General features: G+C 36.2%; 1 protein-coding gene across 6 annotated transcripts in view; it reads left to right on the top strand.

Moving 5' to 3' along the window:
- Positions 1-15,213, top strand: part of LOC123718897 (protein furry) — a 73,970-nt gene that overhangs the window by 49,497 nt on the left and 9,260 nt on the right. For all 6 annotated transcript variants that reach the window (XM_045675865.1, XM_045675867.1, XM_045675863.1 and 3 more), the window contains 12 exons: positions 3,108-3,242; positions 4,425-4,616; positions 4,690-4,781; positions 6,268-6,385; positions 6,565-6,734; positions 10,116-10,232; positions 11,865-12,034; positions 12,405-12,500; positions 12,753-12,953; positions 13,537-13,703; positions 13,786-14,041; positions 14,921-15,082. In XM_045675865.1, the coding sequence (XP_045531821.1) occupies positions 3,108-3,242; positions 4,425-4,616; positions 4,690-4,781; positions 6,268-6,385; positions 6,565-6,734; positions 10,116-10,232; positions 11,865-12,034; positions 12,405-12,500; positions 12,753-12,953; positions 13,537-13,703; positions 13,786-14,041; positions 14,921-15,082 (1,876 nt within the window). The remainder of the gene's footprint in view (positions 1-3,107; positions 3,243-4,424; positions 4,617-4,689; positions 4,782-6,267; positions 6,386-6,564; positions 6,735-10,115; positions 10,233-11,864; positions 12,035-12,404; positions 12,501-12,752; positions 12,954-13,536; positions 13,704-13,785; positions 14,042-14,920; positions 15,083-15,213) is intronic.

The raw sequence follows: 15,213 nt of genomic DNA, 5'->3' as shown, positions 1-15,213 counted from the left end.
TAAAAGCTTTCGAAACTTTTCCACCGGGACTAGCACCAAGGATCGCTTATCACGTTACCAGTTGTATAGCAGTTCCAGCAGAGGCATGTGCCAGTTCATTTGCCATGATTTCATTCGTCTTTTGTTTTCCCCATCTTGCTCCAAAATCTTACGGCGCGGAGTTACTTTCTCCCTCTCTTGCATTTTCAGCTCTGCGCTTATATATATATATATATTAGCACGAAGTGTATTAAAAATGTGGCAGAGGCTTTAACGCACACTGCTTCGTAAGTAAACGTAACTCTCACAACCCTGGGATGGTTTTATTGTAAAGTTATAATTTCGTCCGCCCAAATAGGGCACTCGTACAGTGCTTTTGAGCTTATTATAATACGTTCTCGTATAGGCGGCGACCACTCGGCCCGCCAATGTTTGGAATTATTCGAGAAAGCATATTTGCCGTGGCGGTGAGTTGAGAGTTCATTGTTCAAACTACATAAACATTATAATATCTATCTTAGCAAATGAGTCGATTTACTTTGTGGTCTGTATAACGATATTTTATGTATTGATATTATTATTTTGTTATTTACAAATTCTTGGTAGGTTACAGCCTAGGAAGTTAAGCTACTACCACTAATATTACATCACCAATTATTTTTTTGTGGCATCTTGCATATTACAATTTCTCGTAAGGCTTTAGGTATATAAGATGCGCATAACAAATTTCGGTCACGGTGATAAATCGACTAAAAGTTTATAAGGTTTAGGTAAGGCTTTTTTAAAAGTTTATAAGGGTAATGGGAACTATCCATTATATTTTTACTACGTACATATATTTTGTTTGCATTTTCCAGTCCGTCGTATAGTATTGTATTTTGTTAACATAGCTTCACCGTGACCACGCACGCTGTAAAGCTCGCGAAACATCGGAAAAATTTAAAATGATGTAAATAATTATAAGTTTATAAACGTACATATATGTTTTTGTTTGGTGCAACGTGTCAGGATGTATGTCAGGTTTAATCCGAATAATGTTTCTTGAAGGATCTAGAGACGAGCTTTAGCTTGTTAGCTATTCCATCCGTGGTTATATAAACCTATATGAGACTAACAAAAATATATTTTCGTTCTTGTCTTTGTACTGCTACTTTGTGAGCTTAACGTTAGCGAAGGCATAGTTCTATAAAGTAATATTTTTATAACCTATTTAACTGCCGAACTACACATTATAAATTAAAAGATCTTCTTAATCTCAACAAAATTATTTATCCAGTGCAAAGATATTTGTCGACGACATACAACATTGTTAGTATGCCTTTAGAAATGAGATGTGTGGGCGGGCGTGTGTGTGGGCGGCTGATCAGGCCATTCAAGCGATTAATATTAAATCCTTTCAAAAAAATACCTTTATTCATAATGCATATAGGTAAAATAAGGTAACTTTCTATTTACTAGGATTTTTATGTATAAATAACTTAATCCACATTACATTTTTAGGGCCTCACTGTTATGTCTCCCTTTTGAAATAAATTTAATTGTTTCATTTTTAGTGTTCGTTATTTATATTTTTATATATATACATAGTCGGTTATAAATCTTTGAGAAAGGAATGTGTTTGTACCTTATCTGTCACCAAAGCATACATTATGTAGTTGATTAACGTGACAGAATAATTTTAATAATTGGATTTATATTTTGTTGTTAGTCTTGTTTTTGTCCGGTACCAATTTCGATTATTGCAAAATATTAACCATATCTGTACAGCATACTAGCCAATGTGAAATGTGCTTAAATTTATATGTATTGAAAGTCAGGACTATATGTATATATGTAATGTATATTATGTGAGAGGGTGAGATTAGAACTTAACAACTCTACGGATCGCGAAGCCCTACAGGTACGAGGTAGTGGGATTAGATCAAAGCTATCGAGCAGGCTCACCACGATAATTAATGGCTTGAAGTAGTCTTCGCCACTTTGAGAGGAAGCGAGATGAATAATATAATAACGTATCCATGAGGTCAGAAGTTATAAACAGTAAGTCAGGCTCAGCGACTCTCATCCCTGAGGTTGTAGGATCGATCCCCGGCTATGCAACAATGGAATTGTCCTTGCAAACCGGCATGGCTCACATCTGTCACGATGACACGTGTCAGATATAAGTCTGATATGGCTTTTGTGTTTATGTTAATTGTTACGGATAGAAATAAATATAAAAAAAACAATAAATTGTTTGGTAATGTTCACTTCTTTTCTTGTTTTTTTTTATTATTTGGTACCTGTATATTTGTTTTGATAATGTAAAAGAAAACTCTTTAACGTTATGTACGAATTTATTGTACGCCTACGTATCTAAATCCTGGCTCTTTTATTTCGTAAACCTATAAAGTATACATGGTTTTTATTTCGATGTTAACCATGGTTAATGTTACAATAATATTATTGATCGCCCGATATACTGAAGCCACATTCGTGAAACAGTAGTTACATATTTCATAGCCTGGAAATTGTAAACCATTGAACTGTGTAAATAGGCATTCGTGTATATCGCGTTTGTGTTACAAAGCTACAATACCTTAATATTAGAGTTATGTTTCGCTGACAAAAAGGAACTAGTGTAAAAAAATTACTTTTACAAACTATTTTTGAACAATCGATCGATCTTGCTTCTATAACCAGATAAATTCAACCAATATTTTAAATTATTATTTATGTGGGTTAGACTAACTGCTGCTGATTTTAGTAAAAATCTATTGAAGGAACTACTCATATTTGGTCGTAAAAACAGATAGTCGTAACAGCTGATGACATTGTTATTAAGTACCTAATACAATAGAATTCAGCCGGGACTTTTGAATTTACTCAATATGTACCCGGTATGTTGATTTAAACGATGTCGTCGTCAACCGACGGATTTGAATGTATTTAAGAACCCTATTAATATAACAGACTATGCAGAACTATTGATTTCAGTATTTCTAACTATGTAAATAAGGTCAAAGTTTGGAGAGTGCATCCATCCATTTAAAGTTAAATTTATAGTTCAAATCCTAGACGAATGTAGGTGGAAAATTTGAGAACCAAATAGAAATCGGAATCCTGTTACAACTTAATTTATTCTACAGTTCTCGGATCAACACCCGAAGGAGATAGAGGAGCTGTGGTCAACGCTATGCGCTTGTTGGCCGAACAACCTTAAAGTCATAATTCGATATCTAATTATCGTGTCTGGAATGGCGCCCAACGAACTTCTGCCCTATGTAAGTGTATTTATTATTTTATTATATTACGTAATTGTTTTATATTCAGTCTTTAACTTGCTCGGGGTATGCGGGTATGTCCTGGTGTTCCATATCTGTGTGTTATATCACATGACAATATATTTTTCTTCAAATCCACGATAGTGGATAGATAGGGATCTATTTAATAACTCTTTGAGGTAAGAGCAGTGTTGGCCTGGTGGCTTCAGCGTGCGACTCTCATCACTGAGGTCGTAGGCTCGATCCCCGGCTGTGCACCGATAGACTTTCTATGTGCTCATTTAACATTCGTTCGAACGGTGAAGTAAAACATCTTGAGGAAACCGGCTTGCCTTTGACCGAAAAGTGCCGTGCGTCAGGCACAAAAGGTTGTTCACCCACTTGCCTATTAGATTAACAAATGATCATTAGGCAGATCCAGAAATCTGAGTCCCAAACCTAACAAGGCTGTAGCGCCATCGATTTATTATTTATTTAAAGCCGTAACTAAATTAAATACATTAGGTATTATCTCGTTAATAAAATAAGAAATATTGTGTTCGAAATGCGAGTGTAATAACATGACAAGTCCGTGGTTGTTGTGTTGTGGAAAATTGAAACCGCAGTTTTGTATGGTGAATATTTCTCAAAAAATTATTCTTGTTACGGTATCTTGTTATATTTCACGTAATTTGCGGTTAACTCGTTTGTTTTCATATATTAATTCTGCGTACGTATATTTCCGCCGTAAAATTATATCCAGCTGGTAACGACTTGTTGTCTACTTGTCAAAAAATGCTGTTGCAGCAGTGTACATTGTGATCACATGATATTATTTCGTATTAGTTTTTTTTTGGTATGCTTTTAAAAGAAGTAAGGAATGTAAGGAAGATTGCATCTTAGGATTATATAAATATGAAAACACTAGACGCTTTGTAGAGCATACGTAATCTATGATATTGAATACCTGTTGCTGCTAACAGGGATATTGTTGCAACCCTCTAGTGAGCACCGAGCGTGAAGGATATTACATAACAATTCGTTTGTTACGTATTCTATAACTATGCTTTATCCATGCATTTTGTTACAATAATACAAACTTGTGTTCACTCGAATCATACTAAAGTCTGGAATGAAGAAGCGAACACAATTTGTTAAAATTTTGAACCTACTTATCGCATAAAGGCTGATTTTTGTAATTAGGCAAAGCGTGTGGTGTTGTACCTGGCGCGTTCACGTCCCGAGCGCCTCTTGGATGAAATGATGACTGAACTGCAGACAGTCGAGACCCTCAACTGTCTGATAGAGCGAACAGAGACCCCTCCTTTCTACCGCCTCACCTCTATGAGAAAGGCCACTTCGGGACACAGCGATGGACCAGGTGCCGGATCACAGGTATTTTTTGTAATAATTTATTTTAAACCAACGGGCAACTGATAAATGTTCTAAAACTACAATTGCTGTGCAGGATGCCACTGGGCGTACTTGCGACTTGGCACCAGTCGAAAAGGGCACAATACACACCAAGCGACACAGCGGAGAGGACCCTGCGAAGGCTGTGTGAGTACCCTTTAACTGCCTTAGTCATCTTTCAATATATAACTTTAATTATATTTATGTTTATTGACTCACTGAAGGAAGTGCCTGCTAAACAACTGAAAGTACGAGGTGTTGGTTTTGTTGAGAACCATGAACTTTGTGTGACATTAAAAAAATTGTCTTGAAGGCCTCTTTTAATCTGTCTGGGTGAACGCCGACATCGCGTAGGCGTATGTTTTTATTTTATTTTACATCGGTTTTAGGTGGACGGTTTCTAGTAATTCATTAGGCTATGTTGTACTTTCAAGGTTACGCTCCAATTTGGCTAGTAAAACATATAAAATTGTATTAATATTCTGAAATTGTACAAATAATATGAATCAAACGCAACTACGGTATTCTAATTAAAGCTGATAACAGGTAACTTCGCATTAGAAAGAGTTGGTTCTATGGGAGGTTTAAATAATTGATTCACTGGCTATTTTCATAGGCTATGTAGGTAACATTGGTCTGGTAGACATTGCGTATGATCGATGGATCTCTGGGTGCGCCCGCCCTAAGTGATTGCTGTACGTAATAACAACCCTTCAAAATACCGGAATTACATAAACTGACCCTTGAACTTTTCTTGCCCTAGGCCATCATTATATTTTGTTTGACGAAATATTGTATGGCTGAGCTGGTCGTAAAATTTGTGGGCGATTGTTTAATTACTGCTAGTAGCGAGGCGTGGACTGAGAAGGCTTTCTTATGCGATCATATAATACTAAAAAAGTCTTCAGATAGAGAGTATAAGAACCCTTTTGAGTACTAGATGGGATGAGGAGAAAAGAAGGTTAGTCCACAATTTGTCGACGCCATATGGCTTTACCGGAGAGATTCTGAGAGAATGTGAAAGCCTCCCCGAGGGCCGCTTTGATTCGGTCGTGTTGGAACTACCCGCGGCGGTTTAAGTGGGTATATCCCACTCGGTTCTCTGAGAAACAGAGCCTGAAGTGACTCCATTTTCATATACCTCATAGTTAAAATAAATAACTTAAATTCCCTTGTCCCTGTCGCACTCGCAAGCCCTCTGGCATAGAGAGTGTCCATGGGCGGCGGTATCACTTAACCTCAGGTGAGCCTCCTGCCCGTTTGCCCCTGTTCAATAAAAAAACTTTTATCATACATATTAGTCATCAAAAAATATCACGGTGGCAGATAGATGAGTTGGGTTGAATACTTTAGACTCTTGTAACGTAATAATCACTTAATGGACGTTAGAGGGATTCTTTAATATCATACTATAAATAGAGATCTTAGTAAAATCTTTGAATCGGAACTATCTACGATATTTTTTATTCGTCTTTTCTAGAAAGCCACCCAGTCTACTTATTCTGGCTTAGTTGCCGTTCATGCGTTTATGGAATAGACATTTTCTTAATTTGTAGCTTTAACAAAAATTTAATCTATAAACACGTCGTGTACGTAGTACTCGAAGATAACTAAAAGAAATATTTAATTGCAGAAGCGTGAAGTCAGAGACACCTGGTCGTAGTCAGGACAAACGTGCTTCTGCCCCGCCTTGTGTCACACCACCGGCTGATGAAGAGCCGTGTCAACCTTCTGATGGAGATGCTACTCCGGTAAATACAACTTGATTACCATTATATTTTCTATGTAGTGTGTGACACAGTTCTTATCTATGTATAACTGTTATATTGTATTTATTCATCTTTATTCTTACAAAATAATGTAGATTATAATTTAATTCACACTAGGAATCACATCAACACAGTTATAATTTTTTAAATATAATTCTTAGACGGGCATTTGTCCCGAGGGTATATGCGCCAGTTCGCCATCGACGCCACAGGATGCTCGAATGGAGATGTCCCAACCTCGCCCATTGCCGATGCCTGAATACGGAGGCTTCTTCGCTCTACTCACTGAGTATCTTCCAGATACTAATCAACCGGTATCAGGCTTTCATAGGTAAGTCATACGTTATATCTGTACCACAATTCATATCCACATATGTATCCATCTCATATTGTGTTAATAAAAAATCAATGGCGTTGCAACCTTTTTAGGTCTGTGCCTCAGATTGCTATATCTGTTTCATGATCATTTGTTAATCTAATAGGCAAGTCGGCCTACTGTGCCTGACGCAAGCCGTCGACTTCTTTTTGTCTAAGGCTACCCGGTTTTTTCACGATGTTTTCCTTCACCGTTCGAGCTAATGTTAAATGCGCACATAGAAAGAAAATCCATTGGTGCACAGCCTGGGATCGAACCTACGACCTCAGGAATGAGAGTCGCTTAAGCCACTAGGCCAATACTGCTCTTCATTATTGTGTTAGATAGACCATATCTTTATAATTTTAGTCACCAATGAGCTAAAACTAAATTAACCAGTTGGGATGGGGTGGTTGTTAACGTGTTTGACTTATGTGTGTAATAACATTGTGATTACTTTTTATGACCATGATAATTCGATGCTCTGAAACTGACAAGCGAAAATATTACTTACTGTAAAACGAGTCGGGAAATTATAATATTTGAGTAGATTATTACTCGAAATTTAAAACTTTAAACAATCTTTTATGAAATATAATATTACTAATCCTTATATTGCTACAGCTAAATGCTTTACTATGTATAACTATACACGACTATCCTTCAAGAAAAGAGAGTACCAATTCTTGAAATCCCGGCTTCTGGAAACGTGAGTGTCCATGGGCACCTGTATCTCTTAATAGAAGATGAGCCTATTATCCGTTATTACCTTGTTATATATTAAAACTTTTTTTTATTACAACAAAACCTACTGCGATAATTTTAATAATTTTAGAGTTACAAAGTATCTAAATTTTATAAAATAAATCAATGGCGCTACAAACTTTATGTCTGGACCTCAGGTGGCTATATCTGTTTCATGATCATTTATTAATTTAATAGGCAAGTCGGTGATCGGCCTACTGTGCCTGGGGCACAGCGTCGACTTCTTTGGTCTAAGGCAAGCCTAACGATGTTTTCCTTCACCATAGAAAGAAAGAAAGAAAATCCATTGGTGCACAGCCGGGGATCGAACATACGACCTCAGGGATGAGAGTCGCACGCTGAAGCCACTAGGCCATAACGGCTCTATATCTAAATATAATACCCAGAAATTAATAAGTCAAGTAGAAACATTGTTGCTTTAATCTAACTGCGTTTTCAAATTATTTAAAGCAACAAAGTCAATAATTATTAACCAGAAAGTAGAACCAAAGTCAAATAAGATTTTTTATCAGAAAGTATGATATTGCTGGCGTGTCCCATCCGTTTGTAAATATTGCGATGCAACTAATAATTATGTAACGTAATTTTATTTGTCGTGTTGGTACTTTATTCTTATATTAACTTTGTTAAAATACTTTTTACTACGTATTGCGCAGTTACAGGAAATCGAATGTCTATTAAAATTTTACTATATTGCATTTTACGTATTAGCTAGAGAACTTGGCGTTTGACAAGCATTTGTATGTGTCAATCTGCTATTAAGATATACCGCCATCCATAGGTACTCATGTTTCCAGAAGTCGTCCGGAATAGACGGTTATACATAGTAAAGTATGTAACTTTAGCATTAGGATTATATATAAGGAATTCGGATCAATACGACAAATTTTTCTTTATGAATTAAGGTCGTTAGCTACAGAGGTTTAAATCTGTGAAAAAATATCTGTGGTAAATTATTATGTTCATTGCCATTTAGATAATGAAGTAACTCTTTAAGACGGACAGGTCACTGTCTTATCACAGGTGGTAGATTTAAAATTAAAAAAAAAGCTTTCCTAAATCATTTGCTCTCTATAATTGGTCCATTCGATTTATTAAAACCCCCTGAATACAAAAATAAGTATGGACAGACATTTTAAGTACCAACCAATACAGGAAGTTGTAATCCGCGAAAAAAGGGTGGCTAATCATTGCGATTATTCTAAGTATGACTTTTTTTTAACGTTTATTGATACGCGAACATAATATGAATTGTGAACCGAACAAAACATGAAAAAGTGAAACAATTTAATAAATATCATTAAATAACTTCAATTGTTTTCTGGTAGGTTGGTTTCTATTCTATGGTTTGTTTTTTTTATAAGCAATATAAACAACAGACAAAGAGGTAGTCACGAGCAAATGATATGGCATACTTCTCTTTGTGGACAGTTTTCAGGGGTTCTTAATAGAAAACGCAGCACCACGATGGTGGTAGATTATTTTTCTGCGGTCGTTCGCAGGGTTTTAAAACGAACACTGTAGGTCTGCCAAGCGTGCATATTTATTTGTTTTAATCATAAGAAAAAGTCGAGAATCGTCTGGCTTTTTGATTTTCTAAAAATCAGCCTTAAACGAGCAAATGATATAGTATACCTGTTTTATTTATATTTTTATGGCGTGTCCATTGACAACGAAGCGCTACCATAGTGACAGACATGGTCCTTGATATTCCTTATCGTATTAATATCGCTATTTAAAAAAGTCGGCCTCGTGAACAATCATATAGATATTTTGCTCGCCAGCTCCGTGTCCATTCCATTTCATTGAATCTTGACAAACGATTTACGAGTTCTATTACTTCACGCCTCTACAGAGGAGTCTTTTGAAACCACTATTAACGGCAATATTATTTCTTTTCTTGGATTAATAAAAAATTATAAAATGCTTCAATAATTTCTAACATTTCTGTATTCAATACATTTCCATGAATATTCGTTTTGTTACTGACAATAAAGTTCTTGAAATGTCCGCTGTACCTTATAAGGGTAGAGCTTATTTCAGTAACAAATAAACTCTATGTTATTTAAAACCACACGTTTAATAATTTTAACAATTCAGTTGATAGAAATAGAAACCCAAAGTGGCAAACCAATAATTCAGTGCTTGGAACTTACATACTAACTCTTAGAAAACCATTTAGAGAGCACAGAAGATATTCTAATTGGCAAGATACATATCAAGCTGTCTATTATACCAGTCGACACGCATCACAGCCCCCTTGACACAAACTCCCAATTATCCTGATAGCTATCCACTTCGAAACTTCGATATTGATTGGCATAGCTCGAATGCATGGTGTACGTGCATTAAGATTTGTCATGATGCATGTCATTACGTTTTACAAGAGTTTAGCTAAGCTAAGTAAGCGTAATTCATTAACAATGTTCGAATCGATAATTGAGGTTTTACCGCGAGAAATAATGACAAACTCTTTAGTTTTAATTTTGAATTTGAACACATACTACAAATATCTTGGATTAGTCGAACCTAAAAAAAAAAAAACTCTATTTTGTTCACAAAGAAATGCTCAGAAAATAATTTTATTTGCAGGTGCAACGTCGCTGTTATGTTGCTTTGCGATGTGGTCCTGGACGGCGTCGAACTGGATTGGTCAATTCACGTTCCTCTTATGCTGCATATCGTCTTCTTGGGCATGGATCACACGAGGTCTGTATTTGATTAATACATTGTTTACAGCAAATATTATCCGATTTTCTTCGGAAAACCATTTTTTGTACCAGGTTCGAAGTTTTGCTTTTGATCACTACTGCTACACTGTCCATATAATATTTTGACTTCAGTTAACTTAACACTGATTCGTTTTGCATTATTCTGGATTGCAGCATCTTTTGAATGTTGCGTACAACTAAACTCAAGAATATGCGATGGGACCCATTGCTAACAGTGAGCTGAGATTTTTCTCTGTTATACTCTTGTTATCTCGGACACTTAATTACTAGGTGGAGTGCTGATTCTCCGTGTTCTCCTTAATCCAAATGGCCCTGTATAGACTTGTGATAACGGTCCTGCAAGCTTTATGGCTTGTAAAATCTTGAGGGTGTTGATTATGTCAGGAAGGTAGGTAGGTACCTTGGTTGCAGAAGCTGTTGTTTGTTCTATGAGGTGTGTATAAGAAAATTTGAAATCTGTAGGACTCGGGTAAGAAATCGAGGTGATGGTGAGCGAGCTCGTTTTCGCTCAGACCTGCTACATTTTTTTCTGCGAATTAAACCATTTAGGATTGCGGAATTCTACTGATAAGCGGTTAAGAGCGTCCCATTGTACTCCCGTCAGTATATATTCTTACTACAGGTGTATGCCTTTCGGGTTATAAATTCCACATTTACGCTTCATATATAAAACATGCACAAAAACGCTTCCTAAATGATCTTTCAGTTTTAATTATATCAATGGAGAACTTTCGAACGAGAAAAATCTAAATAGAATCAAAAGCTTTACGTCGCTTCCATTAAATATTCCATTTAAATGGACATGTGATATGCAGCACTAAAAGAGTTTTACAATAAGTGTTGGCTATTTCGGTGTCCGCTGTGTTTGTCGAAAGTTTCTCGAAAGCACTTCGCGTATTCATAGATTATTTACAAGGGCGATTCGAAATAATCTCGCAAATTCATATCAGACAGCTAATTTGTAGACGAAGTTGTTAGCTATTTCCTTGTTTATGATTTTAAAATAAATATAATGCATTTTGATGGATAAGTCTAGGTATCGCTATGCAAACTATTGCGTATCATTCCTATGAAATGTATTAAAACCAATGATAGTACGGAAAGTAAACAATGCTGTCGAAGTTCATTCCTCATAATTGCTATATTAGTATAACCGATAATGATCGAAAAATGGTCCTTCGCTACGTTTGTGTATATGTGCTATAGATGTTTTGGGGTCGTGTCTCGTCGAACCTTACAGAAATTTGCATTCCATGCTCTAATGAACATGCTCCAAAGACAATATGCACCACGAATGAGCGAACCCAATCCATTACATCATCCCTAATACACTGCCTTATCGGGAACTATAGACACACAGATGTTTATCATCTATATTTTTCGTACCAGCGATTTAAAGACATTTGTTTAAATTATGATTTAATGTCAACTAGATATCTGGCCTTTTCAAAGTCTGTTAAACAACCCATCACAATCGGTGCAACAAAAAGTTCTTATATTCTGCCATATTTCTTATGGATGAAGTTAATTATCTTTATGCCAATGTTGGATGTGAATGCTTAGGTAAATCGGCCGTTAAATGGATTTAAGGAGTTGTGCTTTTCGTTAGATGGCTGGTACACCAACATTGCCGTCAGTTGCTGTTGAATCTTTTGGTAGCTGTTGCTGCCCACCACGACCACTTAACGATTGCACGAGTGTTGCTAGCAGCAAGGTCGGCACACCTTGGACTTCCTCTACCGCCGCCGGCATTGCCACTTACCACGCACAACTTTACTGGTGAGACCCATTGGCCCGTTGTCATTTTGATAATTTATAATATTTTGTCATAAATTTTTATTAAATACCAATCAATACGGTCAGTACTATTTTTATTTACTATTGTATTGCTATACCATTATCGCGTATTACGGATTCTGTTGAAGCGTAGCTAGAATCTATTTAAAAATAAATAATATTTTTAAAATACCCAGAGTTCCATATATTTATGCAAAATTAAGTTAATGTAAGTATTGCTAGCTGGCAAAGGAAGCCATCTTTAATATTGCTTATAGTATGACGATATACTTCGTCTAGCTAAATCTTAAGTACGCTCGTATATACGTAAACACTGATTCCTTGTTTCCTATTGCTATATGTGTTGTTGTAGAGCCTGACGCAATGTTCGATGGTCACGCCCAATGCACACATTCACCGCGAACGCACGCACGCTGCCCCTCATCAGACCCACAGGTCACACCCGAAGGTATGTATAAGAGCTGGTATATTTTTTTTATGATTTCTTTAATATTCTATAAATACCAATTTTAGTCTAAACCTGAAAGGGTTCATCAGTGATAGAAAAAAAAAGAAAAAAATGTCTTGTGTTATGCCTATACTAATCGTTTTTAAATTCCTTGCATTAATAATGTAGGTAATTGTCATAATGCATATCGCAATTACAACAGCTGTATATATTCTGCTGTGATATTGATTAATATGTATTTTTGACTCTTAGCTGAAGGCGAAAACTACCCATCCCTCCCAGTCATAGTGACGAACGAGGCCGAGGCTCCTCCTCCAAGTGGAGAGGGTGAGGGGGAGGGGCAGGAGATTACAGAGTTGCCTGTGGCTGACGTCATCAAGAGCTTAGTGCACTTCCTAGCGAGCAGACCAACTCATATGCCGCTGTGGCAGTATGAAGATATCACAGCCAAAGGTTAATTTTTATCGGGTTAAATTTAGCTGATCATTGTTTGGATGACCCAATTTTCTCTAAATAGGTTATTAAATGTAATTAAATTTAGCAAATGCATTCAATGCAGGCTGTACTAATAACAGAAATGTCTATCAATAGATGTTTATTCTTTAACTTACTTTACTTAAATTTATTTGAAACAATATTTTTGATGAAGTTGAAATGCGGTTGGCTGATTATATGTTATTGTTAAATGCAAATAACTTTAGCATCTGACTTTGGAAAAACAGTTTTTTTTTTCAAGCTCAAGAATATTTATTAAACGACTTCTTGCAATTTTTTTAAATAAAATAGTTGGCGATATGAAACGACCGAGGGAAAGTTTCTTTCCAGTACTTATTGTATATTATATTTAGATTTTAAAACTGTCAGTGACAAAAGTTACCAAAATAAATAAATATATTTCGTTTCTCCATACAAAGAACATAAAGCTTTTATTGTTCTGGCATTTTAACGCAACTATAATTGTTTCACGCCATCTATAGGTTTTCTTATGAATACGCGGCTTTTCTACTGGTTGGTTATAAAATGTGTTTGGTTTCAGTATGGTCTCTCCGCAGCTGCCAACAGATTGCGACTATACTGAATCATGTGTTACGAATATTCCGGGAATCGCTACCACACGCCCTGATCTCCGAGCGTTGGGCCCAAACAGCTTTGCAGCTGGGCCTCTCGTGTCCGTCGCGACATTACGCTGGAAGGTCGCTACAGGTCAGTTTTAAAGAATAACTAACTCAAGACTGTTTAAGACTTTTCCATTAATATATATATATGAATTGGATATTTATTTTAGGTGTTTCGTTTCATTGGTGTGGCAATGACGGGTCGTATGGTCTCGGACATTTTATCCCGTTTAGTGGAGACAGTGGCTGAGCAGGGGGAAGACATGCAGGGCTACGTAACAGAACTTCTGCTCACCCTAGAGGCGGCTGTTGACTCCCTGGAATCGAACTTCCGACCCCTGGATTACATGCGGGACATCTTTAAGAGCACCCCAAATCTAAACAACAAGGAGGTGCCTCAGCCAAACGGAAATATGTATAATGCTGGTAAGAATGCCTACGAATTCCAATTGTGTTTTTTTTAAATGTGATATTGTTGGAAATCCGTGTTATTTATGTATTTAGGCTTCAAAGCGCTTGTAATATATTTCCTATGTATGTCTGTCTATTAATTTCTCCGAAACCAAAAGTTATATTAAGATGATTTATTGATTCACGTTCTTTTATGTGAAAAGTTCATACTGACATTGGGGTACAGATTACTCCTTAATGATGATGTCCAATAACGATTTATTTGTAAGGACATCAAAATATATATACTAACTAGCTGCCCCCGCGAACTTCGTTTCTCCCTAATGTGGTTTTAGTTAGCCTTAATACCGTGACACGAAAGAATAATTTCACTGTATTATCGTCACTATAATTTGAATTTGATTTACACTTCGGTATAAGTAACACGTGGTTGGCTATGCTAACACCAAAAATTAAAAAAATGTAGAAATAATTGAATTTCACGGTATTTCGTTTACTACAAAATAAATGTAATTTATACTTTCATAATGTAATCATGACATTGAATTGTAGCTTATATGACACGTTTGTCGGTTTACCATAGCAGTGCCATCTATTGATTACTTACTCAATCCAGTCGAAAAGTATCGACATCTGTTACAATCTTTTGCAGTTAACAGATAATTATTGTGACTGTCAATTAATTATAGACAAATATAATTAAGCTGCAATAAAATAAAATTGCGACTATAATTAAAGATCTACGCTATCCTATCTCTTAAGTTGGACCAGACTGCTCACGGTGTGCCAATTTAATTTAAAATCGGTTAAGTAGTTTAGGAGTCCATCGCGGACAAACATCGTGATAGGAGATTTATATATATTAAGATAAGATGTACCTTTAATCTTTGAAAGGCAAACGTTCTCCGGGCGTGTGCGTGGGCTGTGTGACTAATCACACTCGCAGCACGAGTTACTCCGTGTCGTACTGCGTGCGTAAAGCGAACGCGCCCACAACACACTCGACTCACTCCACTCACTCGCCACACTCGCCGCATTCCGACAAACAGTCGCATGGTATGTGCCCCTAAATCACTATTGCATCTAAAAAATACTTTAAGACTCACTAACTTCTATTCTTTATTTAACTTACTAATTAGATTTTTAAAATTTTAATTTTGACTCGAAAACCAATTTTTTTTAAACAT

This window comes from Pieris brassicae, chromosome Z (assembly GCF_905147105.1).
Source record: "Pieris brassicae chromosome Z, ilPieBrab1.1, whole genome shotgun sequence".
NCBI classification, from domain to species: Eukaryota; Metazoa; Arthropoda; class Insecta; order Lepidoptera; family Pieridae; genus Pieris; species Pieris brassicae.
Note: the sequence above shows the minus strand (reverse complement) of the source record. Positions and strands in the feature narration are given on the sequence as shown.